Here is a 20,750-nt window from a genome sequence, read left to right as displayed (position 1 = left end):
ACGTCTTTCCTCTCTTGGGGTGAGTAAGCCATTGTTGGCATTTTAGTATGTTTTCATTGTCTTGGTTTTCCTGGTACTGGGGGTTAAAGCCAGGGCTTCACACATGTCAGGCAACTGCTCTACCACAGAGCCCTACTCCAGCCCCTCACTCGGGCGCTAGACAGCGCTCTTGCTGAGCCCTCTCCCTAGCTCAAGTGTACCAAGCAAGCACTCTACCATGGAGCCACGTTTCCCGAGTTGGAGGATTCTGGGACGGCATTCTACCACTGAGCTATGCTCCCAGCTCTTCTTTGGGGGGAATCTAGGCAGGTATTCTATTACTGAGCCATGAACCAGCCCCTCATTGGAGGGGCTCTAGGTAGCACCGTACTGCTGAGTCACTGCCCACCCAGTCTTACAGAGCACATTCCAGATGAGTCACCTAGATGAGGAGAACAATTCAGGGGCCACCTACACAGATGCAGCGCCTCTCACTGTTACCATCACCTTCGCTTCATTTATCTCAATCTGTTACCAAGCTCTGAGCAGGAAATACAGTGCTCCTCAAATACGTGTGCTGTTTACAACAGCTCAAGCAGACATGGGGAATTTGATTTCTTTTCTATTTTAAGAGATGGGCTCTCACACTGGATCCCAGACCTCCTTGGAATTCACTATGTAGCCCAGGCAGATCTCGAACACCTCAGTGCCTATCCTTCCTGGTACGGAGGTGGGTAGCGTGAAGAGCTGCAGTTTCTTGATGATGCAGCTCAGTGGTGGAAGACAGAATCGCCTATGCTCTCCACCATTTCCCCTATGTAACCGTTGTCTTCTATAATTGCGGAGTGTGGATCAAAGTCAAATCGGCCATGGGCACATCTCTGAACTCCAGGCTTTGCGTAGATACCATTGCTTTGCTCTGGTCAGTTTTTTATCACCAGGGGAAACCCACAGTCACTGTGTATGTTTGTCACCAAATCAGAGTGTTCATTCCTCTTGGGAACACTCAGGGCCCTGGAGGGCTTTGCAGACACAGAAGGCATTAGCCATTTTAGGAGCATGGAGGAACACCAGAGCCTCGCTGCTGCTCACAGAAGAGGTTTTGGTGGCACCGGCCTGACCCTGAATCTCTGAGTGTCAAGTGCCAGGGATTAGGAACCTAACTTTGGGGATCGATGGTGGCTGTGTGATTGTGCAAATCATTTCTCCATTGCTAGTTGTTAATGCTGTGGGGAGGACAAAGGAATCAAAAGCGCTAGGGATTTGTGTACTAGTGTAGGCTCCGAGGATAGCAGTCAGGCCCTGCCATGTGGAACTGAGTTGCCTACCCCGTGAATGAGGTCACACTGTAAAGGCCGTTCCATTTTCTGGAGCCTTCTGATTCCACATGAAGTATTTCCAAAATAAATCAAATCACGTCTGTCTGCTTTACCACTGCATGGTCACTGCTGTTAGGCTGATGGGTAAAGGTCACAATTCTGGGCAGTGGCTTCCTGCACGGTACAGTCTCTAAGCCCACATGGGATGGGGGGAGGTGGCTCCACAATACCCTCCTCCCCTGTGACCTTTGGCAGTTTGGAAGGTAGCCTGCAGAAGGCATAGACGCCCAGCCCTGTGTCATCAGGAGCCTCTCTTTGTCCTTGGCTACCATGGTGTTTTAGGGCCGCTGTCTCACAGCTTCCCTGTGCTTTGCTGTGAATGAGTGGCTGAATCTCAACAGGGCTTTAACAGCACAGCTGTTGGATGACACAGGCCATCTGCAGAGGGAAAGGCTCAGCTCATCACTGGTCCCCACCCACCCCTAGTACACATTTGGTCCTGGACTAGTTCCCTGTCCTTTGTCATGATCCTGGATCATTTCATAAGGCCAGATGCCACAGATACCATTGTGCACACCATAGGAATTAGTCAGTGGATAATATAGGGGGCACTGGGCCATGTGTGATGTGGCAACATTGCCATCCCCATCACCAGACAATTCCCTGTGCTATAAGCTGCGGAAGGCATAGGGAAGCAGCTGATGAGTTAGGCTTAGGCTGATTTTAGACAGGAGCAGGAAAAATATCCATAGAGGAAAATCTATGTTGGGAACAAACTGTGTTGGAATGGAGCCCGTTTTCCTGTCATGAAAGGGATGTGAGGTTGGTAACAACAGCACTAAGTTTGGTAGACTTTTCCGCCACAGTGGGGAGGTCTGACAGCTGTGCTCTACCATATAAAAACCATCAACAATGCGGGTTTGTGTATGTGAAATGGGGTCATTGAAGCTGGCGACTGGTTCTGTTGTAGTTGCTTTAAATTGAAATGTATAGCCATCTTAGGCTGGCGGCTGCCATGCCAGGCAGGGTGGCTCTGCCACTACATTGTAAGTGCTGGACAGAAATCAGCTGCTGTTCCTTTGTGGTTATTTCTTTAGTCACTTTCAGCGGGGCCTGGTGATGTAGGCCTGCCAACCTAGCTACTCAGGAGTCTGAGACAGAAGGAAGGGTCATACGTACAAGGCCTGCCTAAGTTACAAAGTGAGTTCAAGGCTAACTTGGGCAATTTAGTGAGACCCTATCTCAAAAATGAAAAAAAAAATACAAAAAGGGCTGGAGATATAGTTCAATGGTAGAGTACTTGCCTAGCACGTGTGAGACATTCAGTTCAACACCTAGCACCACATGTACGCATGCGCACACAAACACACACAAACATACACACACATACTGTAGAGTGGGTTGAAGTGTACACAGACCATTTCTACACATCCAGAGCTCCTCAGGACTGTCTGCTTTCTTGAACTTCAGCTTTTTCTCAAGACAGACAGACTTGCCCAAGTTCCACCTAAGACGGAGCTACCCAGAGGTGTCCCAAACGTGCTACCGAGCCGTGAGGATTCGAGCCTCAGCCTGTGGGCAATAGGTTGGGGCCCAGGCTGTCCACACTGGGAGTCTGAAGGCCACACCTAGCCCAGAGAAGTAACTTGTGTTTCTTCAGCCTTCAGGTCGCTTTGGCTCAGCTTTGGCCGTGCTGGACTTCAACAAGGATGGGCTGCCTGACTTGGCTGTGGGGGCCCCCTCTGTGGGCTCCGGGCAGCTCACCTACAATGTAAGGCTGGGAAGAAGGCAGAGGTGGGGAAGGGGTCAGAAAGCAGTGTGTCTGGCAGGGAGGAGACAAAAACGGAGAGAAGTGTGTTCTGGGGAAAAGCCAGCTTAGGTCCTTTGTCCCACACAGCAGTGACTATAGACTCGGAGGCAGGGATAAAATGGCCTCTCCCCTACCCCTGCTTTGGGGTTCTCTTAAGTATCATAGAAAAGAAGCATAATTAGGTGTGATGATACACGACTGTTGTCCCTGCCAGGAGGCTGAAGCAGGAGGATAGCCTTGAGTTCAATGCCAGCCTGGTCTGCATAGTTACAGGCCAGTATGGGAGATATATTCGTGCTAAACAAACAATAATAAACTCCAATGTCCAGACTGCGTTTCTGCGGATAGTGGGTCTTCTCTGTTTTGCTGTCTGTTTAGGGTTCTCTACACCACGAAAGCATTATGGCTTGTTGCTGTTTGTGCTTGTCCAGGGTGCAGTGTATGTCTACTATGGGTCCCAGCAGGGGAAGCTGTCTTCTGCCCCCAACATCACCATCTCCTGCAAGGTACGTCTCTGCCTGTGTCAGGGCCTCACTCAGCTGCTGCCCACGGCCTCTGGGGCTGACGGATTGTGCTTTGCTGTTTCTCTCTGAAGGACACCTACTGCAACCTGGGCTGGACCCTCCTGGCGGCAGATGTGGATGGAGATGGCCAGCCCGACCTGGTGATCAGCTCACCTTTTGCACCGGGTGGAGGGAAGCAGAGAGGGATTGTGGCTGCCTTCTACTCACACCCCAGATGGAGTAACAGAGGTAGAAGCTGGTGGGGCAGGGGCAGAGATCACAGCTTGGCTGTGACTGTGATATCTCTTACACGTGGGTCTGTGTCCTTTTCCTGAATGTGCTATGATGTCACTCGCTAGGAGACAGGCTCTCATGCTGACAGGTACTGGCAAGAAATGGCGAAAGAATCGCCAGTGAAGACAGGCAGATGGCTCAGCAGGTGAGGGGCTTGCTGCTAAGCCTGACAACCTGAGTTTGATCTCCAGAATCCATATGGTGGAAGGAGAGAGCTAACTCCCCATGGCATGGCATATGGGTACTCCAACACACACACACACAGACACACACACACACACACACACTGTAAATAAATGCTTAAAAATAATTCTCCCTGAGTGTACACAAAGGCCCAAAGGAGACAAGAGGTTATTCTTTTCTTTTTTTAACATAATTTTTTAAATTGATTTTTTTGGGACTTTCACATCATGCATTGCCCCAATCCTGCTCAGTTTCCATTCTCTCCATATCTGCCTCTCACCTTGTAGCATTCCCCCAAAAGAAAATGTTTAAAAAGTTAATTAAAAACAAAATAAAGCAAGCAAGCAAACAGAAAACCCTCTTCACGCCTCATCTTTCCTGCCTGCCCAGCACCTCTTCGCTCATCTTGGTGGCCTTGGGAGCTGCGCTGTTCTGTTTCTAGAAGAATCCCTTTCTGTCCACTCGGCTTTTCTTGCAAATGTTCATTGTGTAATGTGTTGTTGGCCTGGTCCAAGGCCTCTGGCTTCTGGTGAACCCTTAATACTGAACCCTCACCAAGACTCCTCTCAGATATCCTGCTCTTGCCCCAAGTCATGAAGATCCCACAGCTGGGCCAGCAGGGCCAATCCTTTCACGCACTCCCGCATGTCACGGATGGGGTAGATGTTGGGGTGTGCCAACTCAAAAGCCTGTGGGTCTGTGTGATAGCCGATTTGGTCAGTCCTGGCTGCTGGGACTGGCCCCCCTCAGGTGAAGGGTGGAGGCAGCTTTTCTATGCCCATATCATCAGGGCCAGCTCTCTCATGCCTGTGGTGAGGGACGGGACATTTCTACCAAGTGTGGACCTTGGCCACTCTTGTGGCCACAGACATAAACAGAGCCCCCAGCTGTGGTAGGACCACAGACCCAGATGCCGTCCTTGGCTGCAGCTTGGGCCTGAATGTCACCATAGCCCTGTGAGGCACTAAGGTCTGTATGGCCCTGGCTACTGCAAGACCCTCAAATACCAATATGGCCTCAGATAGTACCTTAACCCCGGACATCCACATGGCCTTCAAGGGTAACAGGAGTCACGGACATCAACACAGATGGCTGCATTAGGGCCACAAACCCAGACAGGGCCCTTGGCCACAGTTTGGGTCCGGATGACATCATGGCCCAGAGTGGCAGCACAGGCCACTCTGATCATTATGGCCCTGGTGAAAGAGATTATTCTTACAGCTTCAAAGAGTGAAATTGAAATGCTATGAAGGCCGAGGCCAAAGTCATCCCAGTCGTTCCAACTGCCCCGAGAAAGGCCTTTCTAAACAGTGTCTTTACCCTTTGGGAATGAGCTCCAGCAACACACTTCTTGTCTGGAGTGCCATCTACTGCTGATGCCGGGGATCCATATATGACAAAGGGGCTCTGACGAAATCTCAGAAGCTGCCTGGCTCTCATATGTTCATAAACAGGATGCTTCCTTTCAATTCCACATCCTCCCTCATAAAGGGAATGGGGGCCATTTATTCAGTCACATAAGGGTTTGTTTTAGACAGGGTCGCATGCTACCCAGGCTAGTCTCAAATTACATAGAGCCAAGGATGACCTTGAACTCTTGACCCTTCTGCTTCCACATCCCAAGTTCTGAGATTGTATATGTGCATCACCATGCCCGTAACACACCTTTCTCTGTTTCTTTCATGTTCTTCATGTTCATTTACTGGGACTGGGTGTCACTGATAGGTGATTGGTTAGTTGGTTGATGGAGACTGTTTATTTTATTTTTTTTTAGAAACACTGACTGCAGAGGAAGCTGACTGGAAGGTGAGCGGTGAGGAGGACTTCTCTTGGTTTGGATACTCCCTCCATGGGGTCACAGTGACAAACAGAACCCTGCTGCTGGTTGGGAGCCCAACCTGGAAGAACGTCAGCAGGTCAGTGTTGACACGGGTCTGGGGAAACAATGCACATGGGGCCGGTGCCAGCTATTTGTGGGGCCTTATAAGTGTAGATGCGAAGAAAGGGGTGAGTGGCTATTGCCCTAAAAGGAACAGCCTCAGCTCTGGAAGGAGGTCACAGATGTCTCATTTTAGAAACTGCAGTATGTGCACTGGCTTGTGAGAACCACAGCAACAAATTCCTTAGCCTGGGAGTTTAAACACAGAAAGATTTCGTTCTACTGTCCTGAAAGATGGAAATCCAAGATCAAAGTGTGGGCAGGGTTCTTCTGAAGCCTGTGAGGCTTCCGTCTGTTGCCTTCCTTCTGGCTGCTTTCCTGCTGCCTGCACAGGGCCATCTCTGCGAGACATAGCTCTCACCTCAAAGGACATGAGAAACAGCTTAATTCTTTAAAAAAAAAAATCTGTGTCCCTCAGTGGCCAGGAGAGTGTGTTGGATCTCCTGAACTGGGTTACAGCAATTGTGAACCACCATGTGGGTGCTGGGAATCGAACCCTAGTTCTCTGGAAGAGCAGCCCATGCTCTTAGCCACTGAGCTGTATCTGCAGCCCCAGGAACAGCTTATTCTTGAGTCAAGCAGGTGTGACTGAGGCACAGGGACACAGATTCAGGTTGCTCAATAGCATGTTTCAATGCGGAAATGGTTTCATGAAATTAGTTCAGTTATAGAACAAAAGAAAATAAGAAATAAAAGTATTTCCCCCAAATAAATTGGTGGAAACAACAGTTAGGTGGGTTAGAGACCCACAAGGACTCCATACTATGGTCTCTGAGTCCCTGAGCTGGGGGGAGACCGTTGATTATGGCTCTCAAAGGGTTTGACCTGAGAGTCACAGACATGCTAGGTCAGATGGAGAAGTGGGCAGTGATCGGCAGCTATGAAGGGAACCAAAGATAGCCAAAGGCAACTTGGCTCTGGATCTGCAGCGTTACAGAACTCAGGAAGCAAATCGATCATCTCCGCCCTGGGAAGGTCAGCTGCCTCTGGTTTGTCTGTGTGCTCATCTGTTTTTATGAGGGCTAAGTCATCTTTGATTATGGCTCTCCCCAGCGTTCTCTTCACTTGGTGACCCTTTTAAAGATACTGTCTCCAATACAGTCTGATTCTGAAGTACTGACAGTCAGGACACCAGCAGTGGGGTGGGTGTGGGGTGGAGAGTGTGATTCGGCCCCTGGCAGTAGGCATCACTGCTTTGCTGGAGTGTCGGGGCAGAGGGTGGATGTGAGACCCGGAAGCCTCCATGTTGGTGAGATTAACTTCATAGGTGCCGATGTTGGTGAACGGGATCACAGGACAGAGTCCCAGGGATGCAGGCTGGGGTGAGGCTCAGCTTCTTCCACGGACACTTCATCCTCAGGGCTCTGCATCCTGCATCTGTCACTGACCACTGTGTTCTCCCCAGGTTGGCACGCTCGAGCCACAGGATCCATGAGAAAAACAGCCTGGGAAGGGTGTATGGCTACTTTCTGCCAAACTGTCAGAGTGAAATCACTATCTCAGGCGATAAGGTACCCCAGCCTCTTTCTCAATGATGTGCTTGCTTAGCTTAGTCGATCAGTAATAATCAATGGTTCTTTGCAGGCAATGGGAAAGCTGGGCACCTCCTTGTCAAGTGGCCATGTGAGGCTGAATGGGACCCTAACACAAGTGTTATTGGTTGGAGCCCCTACTCATGGTAGGTTACCTACATGATATATATAGTTGTTTTATTACCATTAAAGACTCAGGAGTCAGATATTGGAGTGAAAACTTGATAGATCAAAGATGTGGTGTGGAGGGGGACTGGAGAGATTACATGGAGGCAAAATACTAATGCAAATGAAATAAAAGTAAATAAAGTATTAAGAAAAAGATGTGGCGGAGGAGCAACCAGCTGACCATCTCTCCACACTTCTAAGACCTAAGGGAAAGGACAAAAAGCCCAAGAACCTCCAAGTCCCTCTCTGCTCCTTCCTGTCTCTCTCTGTCCATATCCTGGGTCCTCTGTATTCTCTGTGATTAATTCTTATCAACTGGTCAGTGGCTCCATCCCCTGACTTGAGGTTTACTTTATAAGCACAGTCTTGGGGTGTTACAGTGAAATCAAATATCCCGTGGCAACAAGCCATAAGGGTCTTTGACCATATTGTCTTAGGAGAAAGTCAAGGGAACTTGCCAAACACAAGCGAACTTATATATTTCCTTTTAAAAAATCTTGAGTACCAAGTTGTGTACCTTTGGGGTAGTTATTTAACCTTTCTGAACTTCGGTATCATCATCTATAAAATAGTTACGGCATTTATTTCAAAAGTTGTTGAAAATGATGCATGAAAGTGTGTCTAAAGCTCCCACACCACTGACGCCAGAGCTAGAGAAGAGCTGTTTTGTTTTGTTATTGAGACTCTGTTTAGCCCAGGCTCACCAAAAAGCTGGAGTGGACTCTGCTGGTTCCCATTCCTGCAGGCCAAGTGGAGGCAGGAGGTCAGGAGTTCAAGGCAAGCCTGGGCTGTATGACACTGTCTCAACAAACAAGCACACCTAAAACTCGTGGGACAGACAGCTAGATAGACAGATGCAGTGGCTAAGGGCCCTGGGTGCTCTCCTGGTTCCCATGCCATGTGGCTCAGAATTGCCACCTTCTGGCTCTTGTGGGCACACGTGACACACATACACAGAATAAATACTTAAAAAGCTTGTGTTTAAAGTTTTTAAAATTATTTTTATTCTTTTATTTTAGTTTTAATCAAGCCCTTTAATCATGCTGGCCACCTGAAGTGTGTGTGGGTTAGGGGTTGAGCTAGAAGGCCCACCCGCAACTTCCTTACGTAATTGTCACTCTTAGTTAAAAATGCATTTATACCTCATCATGAGCATGTTCTTTGTCAATGTTCTTCAAAAATATGATTGTCCTTCCTGCCACTGTCCCTTTGAGGGAAACAATCAGGTGTCACTTCGACACTGTTCTGAGGGAGGGCGGGGCCGTAGGCATAGAAACCAGAGCTGGGGAAATTATGGACTACATTTCTGATGCCATGGGCACCTCAGGGAGATTCCCAGACTAGAGAAGCCTTTCTTCCCTGAGACCTTCCCTGCATAGTGCCAGACAATCATTTCTGAATGATTGCCTACTCTGCGAGGGGAAGAGACTTGTGTCTGGCAAAGGCTTGGCTGCATGGACACTGCATGTTTGGGGACAGGACAGGGTGAGGACATGCTGCAGAGAGCACTACAAATGTGCCTCTCGGTTCGTTTTCTAGGAAGTCATTTCCAAACTCTCCAGACACACATTTATTTTTCTTTCTTTTCTTTTAAAACAACAATTTATTTAACTTCATTTTATGTGCATTTGTGTGAAGGTGTTAGATTCTCTGAAACTGCAGTTGTAGACTACACAGTTGTTAGCTGCCACGTGGGTGCTGGGAATTGAATGAACTTGGGTCCTCGGGAGGAGCAGCCAGTGATCTTGATAGTGGAGTCATCTTTCCAGTCCTTCATTTTATTTTTCTTATGACTCTATTGGATGCTGAGATAAGGTTCCCAGACTTTACTGGTAAATTGGTCTTCGTAAGAAATCTAATAGACAGCATACTTTTCATTATAGGCAAAGCACATCTATAATCCCAGACTTTAGCATGATCAGGAGTTCAATGTCAAGGTCATCCTCAGCTAGATACTGAGTTTGAGGCTGGCCTGTCTCAAAGCAAAAAAAAGGAAGGTAGGGAAAGATGGCAGGATGGTCTGGTAGACGATAATGTACTGGGGTGTGTAGTAATAAGGAGAGCGGCGGGGCTGTGTCCCCAAAACCCCAGCCGCTTGCCCGGCTCCGGCTAGCTTATGCCCCAAATAATTACACGGACACTGTATTCTTTTAAACACTGCTCTGGCCCATTTCTAATAATCTATGTAGCGCCCCTAGGTGCGCTTACCGGGAAGATTCTAGCCTAAGTCCATCCTGGGTCGGAGCTGGGGCATGGTGTGCGTCTTCCCTGGAGCAGGTAGCATGGCGTCTCTCCTGCGTCTGCTCCGGAGAGCAGAGCTGTCGAGTCTGACCTCACTTCCTCTTCCTCCCGGCATTCTGTTCTGTTTACTCCACCCACCTAAGGGTGGGCCTATCCAATGGGCCTAGCAGTTTCTTTATTGCTTAACCAAGGAAATCAACAGATTGATATATGACACTCCCACATCACTTCCCCTTTTTCTGTTTAAACAAAAAAAAACGAAGGCTTTAACCTTAACATAGCAAAATTACATATAACAGTTATCAAGTAAAAGTTACATCAGAAACATTTATACATATAACAAAATTGACCTTAAAATCCATACCAATGCAAATTATTCATACCTATATCATTTCCCCCTTTAAATGTAAAAGAACATTTATAAACTATATTTGGGAACATGGGCGCAGTTTTTTCTCTCCAAACTGCTTCCTGCTGAATGGGGGCGTCGTTAATCAGATTATTTAGGGTGTAACCTGTGTGCCAGGTTTATCTCAGTTGGCAGTTGAGCAAGGCAATTTTCTGAAGATGTTCACAGCAAACCTTCAGGAGGACGTGGTCCATCATACCAAATCGGGATTGAAGAAATGAACAGGGTCTCATCCTCTGTGAAAACAAAACAAGAAACTCCTTTCCAAAGCATCATGTCCTTAGATCCAAATTTCGAAATCGTAATACCCTTATATCCATTCTGGTTTAGCTTGGCAGCCCATATAATGAAATGTCTCTCTGTACTTAGCTCCTTCACAGTCAAAAAATTTAAAGAAAACACAATGTACAAAATCCAGACTCTCTGTGAATTTTCCATCTTTACGCGGCTTATTTTTACTCTATCACTTTACTTTATTCTGTCTCTTTAAAGACTTTACCTTTATTTTTTTTAACCATTAACTTTATTCTCTATATTCCTTTTCTTCTCTCTCTCAAGCCTACGTACATTCATCCAACAGTGTGACTCGTTTATTGGTCTGAATCTGTCCTATTGTGAATCTGCAATTTTTTACTATCCAGGAGCACTTTTGATTTACACCTTTAAATCACTAGGTGCTAAGCTGCAACATTTCTAGGTTAACTTTTTGCTTTTTGAGCGCATATCTTTGACCTGGAATAACCCTGTAGACCAGGCTGTCTTTGAACTCTCAGAGATCCGCCTGTCTCTGCCTCCCAGGCATTGGGATTAAAGGCGTGTGCTACTACACCTTGAACTCACAGAGATCTGTTTATCTCTGCCTTCTAAGCACTGGGATTAAAGGCGTGTGCTACCACACCTTGAAGTCACAGAAGTTTGCTTTAAGAATTTTAACTTTTAGTCTGCATATATTTTTAACACACTTTAAACCATTCAGAAATTTTCTGTCTTTGAATCTCTCTTTACTGTATATCTCTCTTTTTCTGATGACAAGAGCCTTTAATTTGCCAAGCAATATCAGTAGGACTAAAGGCGTGGCTTTGCCAGCTAGATCCAGTCCATTCCTTAGCTTTCCAGCCTCATGGCTGAGGTACAGGCTGCAAGGTCCCTGCCAGCCAGCGAGCTACAACAGACAACACTCAAATCCTCTCTCGGTAGCCGGCCCTCCTGCCTCAAACAGTCAGAGTTTGCCCTGGCAGGACAGCCCAGAAAGCCGGCATTTTTAAACGGCACAGCTTTTTTCCTGCTACGGCTGAAAACCGAAAAGCATGTGTTCAGCTTTTCATCAACACTGTTTAAGTGTTTTGTGGCAGGACCTCTTAATGAGCCGCAGAGTTTTGCAGCTAAAGCTGAGTCAGGAAGCCTCTTGAGGCTACCAGGTAGGAGCGGCACTCAGCACTTTAATTCTGAGACTGAGCGTGCAGCGCAGAAATTCTTTTCATCCAAGTTACATCCAGATCTGACACGCAGAGTACTATGCAGTCTGAAAACACGTCTCTGTATGGCAGCAGGAATCCGCCATGCTCTTCCGCCTGCCTAAGCCTGATTCTGCCTTCTGCCCAGGAGCAGGCGGGGAGCTCTGAGTCATCGTCAAGGTCTCAGAGCACTCTCCTTCCCATCCCAAGCGGGAACACAAACATAAAGCCAGAGTTTGCACTGGCGGCATAGCCCCAGGAAGCCACGCTTTAAAATAACGCAGCTTTTTTTCTGCTGCTGTTGCTGAATCAGGAAATCTCTCTACAGCACGCCACCAACAAACAGCAAAAATCTGTGTTAAACTCTCTCTCCCTTATTTTTAAGCCTTCTCAGGTTTTTTGTGGACTCAGTTAGCCACACGTCTGGGCGTCATTTGTAGTAATATGGGCGCTGCGGCGGGGCTGTGTCCCCAAAACCCCAGCCGCTTGCCCGGCTCCGGCTAGCTTATGCCCCAAATAATTACACGGACACTGTATTCTTTTAAACACTGCTCTGGCCCATTTCTAATAATCTATGTAGCGCCCCTAGGTGCGCTTACCGGGAAGATTCTAGCCTAAATCCATCCTGGGTCGGAGCTGGGGCATGGTGTGCGTCTTCCCTGGAGCAGGTAGCATGGCGTCTCTCCTGCGTCTGCTCCGGAGAGCAGAGCTGTCGAGTCTGACCTCACTTCCTCTTCCTCCCGGCATTCTGTTCTGTTTACTCCACCCACCTAAGGGTGGGCCTATCCAATGGGCCTAGCAGTTTCTTTATTGCTTAACCAAGGAAATCAACAGATTGATATATGACACTCCCACATCAGGGGTGGAGTGAACCACAGGAGCTACGTGATGCGGTCACCAAGGCGTCGTTAGTTTTCCCACCCGCTGGAGCAAACCACCCCAGAACCACACTGTCCTGTGTGTCCACTCTCAGTGCACATGCCCGAGGGACAAAGGGGTATTGGTGGGATCCCAGCTTCACTTTCATGACACTCGGAGATCCTGTGGCTTCTTTCAGATGATGTGTCTAAAATGGCATTCCTAACCATGACCCTGCACCAGGGTGGAGCCACTCGCATGTACGAGGTGGCTCTGGACAAAACACAGCCGGCCCTGCTCAGCAGCTTCAGCGGAGACCGGCGTTTTTCTCGATTTGGTAGCGTTCTACACCTGACTGATTTGGATGATGATGGTTTAGGTAAGGTGGAAACAGCCTTAGCTAAAGTTAACTCCCTATATATCCAATGGACCTGTTTCCAGCTTAGATGGCCAAGGTTCTGCCCTCTGATTGACATTTTGTTGTTGTTGTTTAAATACAAAGTCTCACATAGTTCAGGTTTGCTTCCCACGCCTCATGTACTCAGCCGCGTTTCACTACTGATCCTCCTGCCTTCCTCTCCTAAGTGCTGGCACCGCATGTGTGTGTCACGTTCAAGGGCTCCCATAGATCTGAACTCAGATGCCTGAGAACAATCTGCACTTCCTACAGACTTGGTGGGCGAGTCACCAGGTCCATTAATGATGGATGGCAAGGGGAAACAAAGGACTTTCAATGACTTTGGAGGAAGCCAGGGTAGACTGAAGGGCGCGCTGATCCCTTGTGGGAGGGAGGCTCAGGATCCAGAGGTGCAGGAAGAAGGCTGACAGCAGTCTAATGCCTCCGCCCACTTGTGGCTTACAGATGAAATCATTATGGCTGCCCCTCTGAGGATAACAGACATGACTTCTGGACTGCTAGGGGGAGAAGACGGGCGAGTTTACATTTATAACGGCAAGCACACCACCTTGGGTGACATGACAGGAAAATGCAAATCCTGGCTGACTCCATGTCCAGAGGAGAAGGTAAGATGGTCTGTGGATTCCATTCCATGAGGGAGGCCCAGAGATGGCTGGGGGGTCCCCTGCTTAGTCACCTGCCGGGCTGTGCTGTCTAGCTGTCCAGGTGCTTACAGCTGTGCCGGTTGCCTCTGGAGCTGGAGCCCAGCTGGACTTGGTCTTGTTCACAGCTGGCCATGACCTGAACAGGGTCTAGCCCCTGTAACGTCACCAAACCGTGTAGCTTTTTGTTTCACATTTATTGCTCTGTGTTACTCCTTTCTCCGATGGCTTTCCTTATGTTTCCAAGCATTCAGCTTGGCTATTATTATTATTATTAAATTTTAAAATTAAGGTGTAGTGGCGCGTGCCTTTGATCCCAGCATCCAGGAGGGAGAGGCAGTTGGATCTCTGTGCATTTGAGGCCAGCCTACGTAATGTAGTTCTACATAGTGAGTTTCCTGTCAGGGCCACAAAGTGAAACCCTGTCTCCAAAACAAAACAAACAAAATTATTTTTTTAAATTGCAAAATGAGTGTAAGTTTAGTGTGGAAATTGTAGAAAACAGAGAAACACAAAGAAGAGCATTAAAATTAACCTTAGACTTCCAGTCTAACGAGCTTTCCCATCAGCTGGAGTATGTATTCTTCTAGTGTCTTCCACACTTTGAAATGTTACTGCAGTGGTGGCTGTGGGTGAGATTAAATAGCAGGGTCTTGCTATGTAGACCTATCTGGCTTGGAACTTGTGGTAGTCCCCCTGCCTCTGCTTCACTAGTGCAGGAATTACAGGCTAGCAGCACTGTCCTACTTAGCGCGCACACAATAAGCACCCTGTGTAGCTGAATGCACCTCAAAGCTGTGAAGCTATTTTGGTGCCAGTGACAAAGAGCCTGCAGGACAGAGGGCTTCTGTTCAAGTCACAGCACAAATGGCAGCTGGGAACCTGAACTAAGACCATTTCTCAAACTTGTTAACCAATGTGATATCATGTGTGATTTTGTTCAGTTTTAAACTTGATTTATTTTTAAAGGTAGAGTCCAGGCTGGCCTCAAACTCCTGATCTTCCTACTCCTACCTCCTAAGTGCTGCATTTAATCAAACAGTTTACATGTTGATATACATGTTGAGTATTCCCAGTCTGAAATCTGAGAGGCTGCAAAAGCTTAGGCTTCCTGAGAGCTGACAGGTTTGGAGTGGATATCCTACAGTAGCGGGCTGGTCTCATGTATAAAGTCATTAGCATAGTGCACAGAATTGTTAGGTTATGGGCGTAAGCTGTGTCCTCTGTGTAGCCTCGGGCCCATCCCCATGAGATCTCACTATGTATCTATAGATACTCCAGAATCAGAAAGATCCCAGATCCAAATGTCTGGAGCCAGGCATTCTGGATAAGGACTATTCATTCTATATTGAGAACATTGCTGGGTCAGTGAGGTGGCTCAGTGTGTAAAGGAGCCTGCTGCTAAGCTGGAGAGCCTAGGGTCCACATGACAGGAGGGGATCTACTCTCCCGAGCTGTCTCTGACCTCCACACGCATGCCTTGGCACATGTGGATGCACACACAACCCAAATAAAATAAAAACCAGATAGCAATCTATGGGGAAAAAGTACACATTGTGGCTGGGCAGTGGTGGCATACATCTTTAATCCCAGTGCTTCGGAGGCAGAGGCAGGCGGATCTGTGAGTTCAAAGCTAGCCTAGTCTACAAAGTTTCAGGACAGGCTCCAAAGCTACACAGAGAAACCCTGCCTTGAAAAACCATATAATAAATAAATAAACAAATCTTTTTTTTTTTTAAGTTCTAGAGGGGTATAGGATATGGTGGTAATACTGTAATCCTAGCACCCAAAATCAGGAAGCCTGGATTACACAGGAGCCTGCTGGGAGGGGGTGGGGCTGGGGTTCTATCATCTGCCAACTATGTTATCTTGGAATAAATCTGTTTAACTGACCTTCCTGAAATATTGATCATTAGTTACTTTGATTCTATTATAATCCACAGGGCAAATATTCTCACGTAAATGATTTCATACAACAGATTATGATTTAGGATCTGAGATCCTCTAAGTGGAATGTCTAGGGTTAAAGGGCGCACATCCTCATGAGGAGAACGTGGAAGTGTTGGAATGTGAGCACAGGCAGTCAGACTCAGAGCGCTTCGTCAATAGTAATTACACTGACATCTCCTCCTTCATCTCTTTCTGCAGGCACAGTATGTACTAATTTCTCCTGAGGTAAGTAGCTACCGTCCCCCAAAGCCTGACACCCCCACCCCCAACTCCTAATATTTACTTCACCATGCTGAACAACCATGGCGTGTGTGTTTTACAGGCAAGTTCGAGGTTTGGGAGCTCTCTGGTGTCTGTAAGGTCTAAGGGAAGGGTGAGTAATGGATTGTGCTTGAACCGGATCTGACAATCTCACCTCTTCAGTTTTACAAAGAGTAACAAATGAACTTACCCCCACTTTTTAGGTAGCCCCCATTCTTACTCTACAGCAGGGCTTAGCAGAGTATAGCCTGTGGGCCAACTATATTTGACTTCTAAAAAAGTGGCTGTCATATTTAGATAGTGGAGAAAATTTTTTTTCCTGACATGAAATTTTTATGAAGTTCTAATTTCAGGACCCATGACGCAAGGGTGTTCGTGAAGTGGTGCTGAGGACCCAGCCTGGCCCTTCACAGTGCTCACCCATTCCTGGTCTGCCTGTGGGTGTCCACACACTGCAACGGCAGCTTCTGATCTGCCTGTGGGTGTCCACACACTGCAACGGCAGCTTCTGATCTGCCTGTGGGTGTCCACACACTGCAACGGCAGCTTCTGATCTGCCTGTGGGTGTCCACACACTGCAACGGCAGCTTCTGATCTGCCTGTGGGTGTCCACACATTGCAACGGCAGCTTCTGATCTGCCTGTGGGTGTCCACACACTGCAACGGCAGCTTCTGATCTGCCTGTGGGTGTCCACACACTGCAACGGCAGCTTCTGATCTGCCTGTGGGTGTCCACACATTGCAACGGCAGCTTCTGATCTGCCTGTGGGTGTCCACACACTGCAACGGCAGCTTCTGATCTGCCTGTGGGTGTCCACACATTGCAACGGCAGCTTCTGATCTGCCTGTGGGTGTCCACACACTGCAACGGCAGCTTCTGAGACCAACTTCTCATACAGCCTAAGACGGCATCTGGCCCTTTATGATGTTTGCTGATTGCCACCCTCCATGACAGCCACAGCTAGGATTTTGCTGTTTTTGTCCAGTCTGCTGGTTCTTAAACGCTTGTTCACGTGCCACAGCGCACTTGTGCTGAGAGTACTGTGTGAGAACTTGCTTCTCTTCTCCCATCATGCGGGTCCCAGAGACTGAACTCAGGGTGGCAGCTTGCTGGGCAGCAAGCACCTTTAGCTGGGAAGCGACATCCTGGCTGCCCTGTCCAGCAGTCTTTAGATGAGTCCAGACAGATACACGTGCCATTTCTGCACCTTCACTTTTTTATCAAATAAGCACACAGCACCATTTAATCCTTCTCAATAGTTACACAATACTTTATTCTCTGGACATTACGTAACTCAGTTCAATTACAGCCATGTTATTTCCATTCTTAAACTATTACAGATAATGCTGTACTGAGCATTCTTACACCCATTTTTTTTTTACATAATTGTGCAAATGTCCTTGCAGGCGAGAAACACGGCAGTGGGACTGCTAGAGGAGACATACACTTAATATTACATTTGAATAAATACACAACTAAGAAATATAATATATAACTACTGAAGAGCCAGGTGTGGCAGCTCAGGCCTGTAATTCCAGCGCACAAAGCTGAGGTAGGAGTTTGAAGCCAATCCGGGACTCAAAGAGTTCAAGGCTAGCCTGGATTAGAATGAGTCCCTGCCTCAAAACAAAGGAAACCAAACTAAACCACTAAACCGTTTATTCACTTCTGGATCTGGTATCATAAAATTGTGCTAGATTATAAAATACAAATACAAAGTCACTGCTCTTGAAGACACATGGGGAAGGCAGGTGCACAGCCTAGCATAGACTAAGGGATAAAGAGCAGAGTGTGCAGGAGTCTTAGCGGGGGGGGGGGGGGGGGGGTGTCCTAAGTGCAGAAGACAGCAGCCTGCTGAAGCTCCGGAGGCGCTGAGGACACAGGGGCTGCTGTGAGACTCACGGGGAAACTGCTGCCCTCTGGTGGCCAACAGTTCTGACACAGACAAGCTTGACACCATAGGGCTATCACTAGAATCAACAATTTCATCATGAAAAGATTCCCCAAAGGATACACTGGGCTTTTATTTACAATTTTATGCAACTTTTAAAAAAAAACCGAGATGTTATCAAGAACACCGACCACGGGCAGTGGTGATAAAGGCCAGTTGGAGGTACTTCACAGTTAATTCTGGTCTGTGCAACTCTACGGTGAGTATTTCTAGTCGCAGTTCCCTCGTGTCGGTATAAACATACCTCACTTCCCCGCTCACATAGACAGGGCATTAAGGCTCAGTGAGCATAAACCAGCAGGGTGGCCTTTCCCTGAGACCTCAATCAGAACTCTCAAGACAGGTTTCCTTCCCAGGACACATGAACCTTGTGGCACTGGCAGCCTGGCAACACACCTAAGGAACACTGCCACTGTCCATGTCCTGTGGTGGCCTCAGACAGTTCAGAGGTAGATGGAACAGTGAGACACGGCCTTGTCTCCCACTCACAGCTCACGTGTTAGGATAAAATGCAGCCAAGGCCTTTGACATCAGTGTACAATGACCCAGGGCGGTGTTGAGGGGACATCTGAGATAGACCCGGGAGATGGTGGGCAGCCAGGAAGGGTTAACGTTAGTGAGGTACATGCTTTGCCTAGGAAATGAAGATTCAGAATAGAGCTAAAATAAAAGTACATTTAGTAAATTAGTAATTACACAAATAAGGGAAGAGAAAAAGAAATTACCATTTGTTACTGAAAAGATTTTCTCTTTTGCCAACACTGGGCTATTAGGAGGAGCCAGAAAGGGCTCCACCTAGAATCTGACACAGGGTACATGGTACATACATTGCCGCCATTATCAGCATTTTGTGATTGTTAATTGTGTTAAAATGAAGCCAACAAGATAAACGGCAAAGCCTGCTCTGTTTAAAATGTTAGCAGTCAGTGTGACCAGCCACACTTCATTTACCAGTAGTGATTTAAAATAACTTTTGGTAACTCCTCCAAATCAAATTTAACTGTAAATTGTGAGGATTTTGCCATTACAAAAATGTTTCACATAGCCTGGCTGTGGTGGCGCACGCCTTTAATCCCAGCACTCGGGAGGCAGAGGCAGGCGGATCTCTGTGAGTTCGAGACCAGCCTGGTCTACAAGAGCTAGTTCCAGGACAGGCTCCAAAACCACAGAGAAACCCTGTCTCGAAAAACCAAAACCAAAACCAAACAAAACAAAAACAAAATTGTTTCACAACTGGCAGCAGATTTTGAAGACAGTTCTGGAAGATGGGCAAGGATGCTGTCTGACGGTAGCCTATCAGTCCTTCCCACTCCAGATGCATGCTGTACAGCGCACCACACTGAGGTTCTGGAATAAGCACACACTTGTGTTTCCCATCTAAAAAAAAATTTTTTTTTAAATGTCCAAGAGGCAGGGGCTGAGGTTAGCTTCACAACTGTGGTTTTTACAACTTACAGATCAAGAAAGTAGTATATGAGCAAAGGGAAAGACGTAAGTTCTAGCTATGGGGACTGGCCACCATGGCTTTCCTATGCATCCCCAGTGCACAGTGGGAGGAATTTGTCATCAATGCTGTCTATATTGTGTCCTCTACAGAACCAAGTGGTTGTCGCTGCTGGAAGAAGTTCTTGGGGCGCCCGGCTCTCTGGGGCACTTCATGTCTACAGCCTCAGCTCAGACTGAAGACGGTTACTCCATTCTCCTGTTCAGCCCCTCCCTCTTGGGCCAAGTCCATCTCCAGGGTGGACAAAGCATTCCTCTAGTGGTGCCATGGTGAAGCCTGGCAGAGGTGGGGCTCCTGGGACAGACACACTGACAGCCAGGTGACCTGGAAATGTGGTCAGCTATGTGTGGGTACCAGATGATGGAGAACGGCAGACACTCTGTATCTCCTCTTCTGGTTGAATACCTGTCTGTCTCTTGCCTAGAAAGGGAACAGTTACCTAGTAACACATTCTATCATTGCTCCTTAAAAAAAATCCTTAAGCGGCGGCTGGACCTATTTGAATCATAAATGTGCCCCAAAATTCCCATGCTGAAGTCTTGGTCTCCAGCTGAAGGAGGGTAGAAATTTTGGAGTGGGATCTTGTTGGAGGAAGTTACGTCATTAGGGTGTACCAGGACCCCAAGTCTTTCCTTGCGGCTTTGCTTCCCAGCTGCCATGTAAATGAACAGCTCTCCTCAGCCGTGCTGGCTTCTTCCCCAGCTCCAAAGCAACAGGGTCAAGCGCTCTACAACTGACATGGCTGAAACTGTGAGCCAAAATAAACGCTTCTTCTTTTGAAGCTGCTCATCTTGGGCCTTTTGTCATGCTGACGGTGCAGTACACAGGGAAAACACGGTGGGAAGAGAGAACAGCATGGGGGAAGGTGCCCACACACTGCTCCTTCCTCAATGAGGGCTTAGAAAAGCAGCCTCAGAAACTAAAGTTGGCTGAGCTATCTCGTGCTTCACATGTCCATGGCGACAAGTGATCAACCTCACCATTGTGGTTTTTAAGTCTCACAGGGCGGTGGGGCTTTGCTGTGCTCGGCTGCCAGCTCCACCAACAGAGCAGGAAGGAGTGGGATGGCCTTGAGCCCAGGCTGACTGTAAGGGATGAGTGGGCTGTGGCTTCACTTGCTCTTGCCCTATTCTTTAGGGTAGATCCTGGCCTCCATTTTCAACTTATAACAGTGACTGGCTGGTCCCCTGTCAGTCAAAGGAGATATTGTTCTTTCTGATCTGGAAAGTGATATCAAAAGGAGAAGGAAAAGGGGTGACAAGTCCCACTGAGAGAGAGAGAAACTTCTGCAATGGGAATGTGGAATACACAAAAGATGACGGCTCATAGGTGAGA

The 20,750-nt window shown here is 47.7% G+C and overlaps 1 protein-coding gene across 15 annotated transcripts in view; it reads left to right on the top strand.

Moving 5' to 3' along the window:
* Window positions 1–20,196, top strand: part of Gpld1 (glycosylphosphatidylinositol specific phospholipase D1) — a 56,583-nt gene extending 36,387 nt beyond the window's left edge. For all 15 annotated transcript variants that reach the window (XM_075969992.1, XM_075970002.1, XM_075970001.1 and 12 more), the window contains 11 exons: window positions 2,959–3,069; window positions 3,540–3,614; window positions 3,704–3,860; window positions 5,863–6,004; window positions 7,433–7,538; window positions 7,612–7,705; window positions 12,889–13,068; window positions 13,552–13,712; window positions 15,897–15,923; window positions 16,021–16,071; window positions 19,508–20,196. In XM_075969992.1, the coding sequence (XP_075826107.1) occupies window positions 2,959–3,069; window positions 3,540–3,614; window positions 3,704–3,860; window positions 5,863–6,004; window positions 7,433–7,538; window positions 7,612–7,705; window positions 12,889–13,068; window positions 13,552–13,712; window positions 15,897–15,923; window positions 16,021–16,071; window positions 19,508–19,594 (1,191 nt within the window). In that variant the 3' untranslated portion in view covers window positions 19,595–20,196. The remainder of the gene's footprint in view (window positions 1–2,958; window positions 3,070–3,539; window positions 3,615–3,703; window positions 3,861–5,862; window positions 6,005–7,432; window positions 7,539–7,611; window positions 7,706–12,888; window positions 13,069–13,551; window positions 13,713–15,896; window positions 15,924–16,020; window positions 16,072–19,507) is intronic.
* The last annotated feature ends 554 nt before the right edge of the window (window positions 20,197–20,750 follow it).

Source organism: Microtus pennsylvanicus, chromosome 4 (genome assembly GCF_037038515.1).
Source record: "Microtus pennsylvanicus isolate mMicPen1 chromosome 4, mMicPen1.hap1, whole genome shotgun sequence".
In the NCBI taxonomy this organism is placed as follows: Eukaryota; Metazoa; Chordata; class Mammalia; order Rodentia; family Cricetidae; genus Microtus; species Microtus pennsylvanicus.
This window is presented reverse-complemented; position numbering and strand designations above follow the sequence as displayed.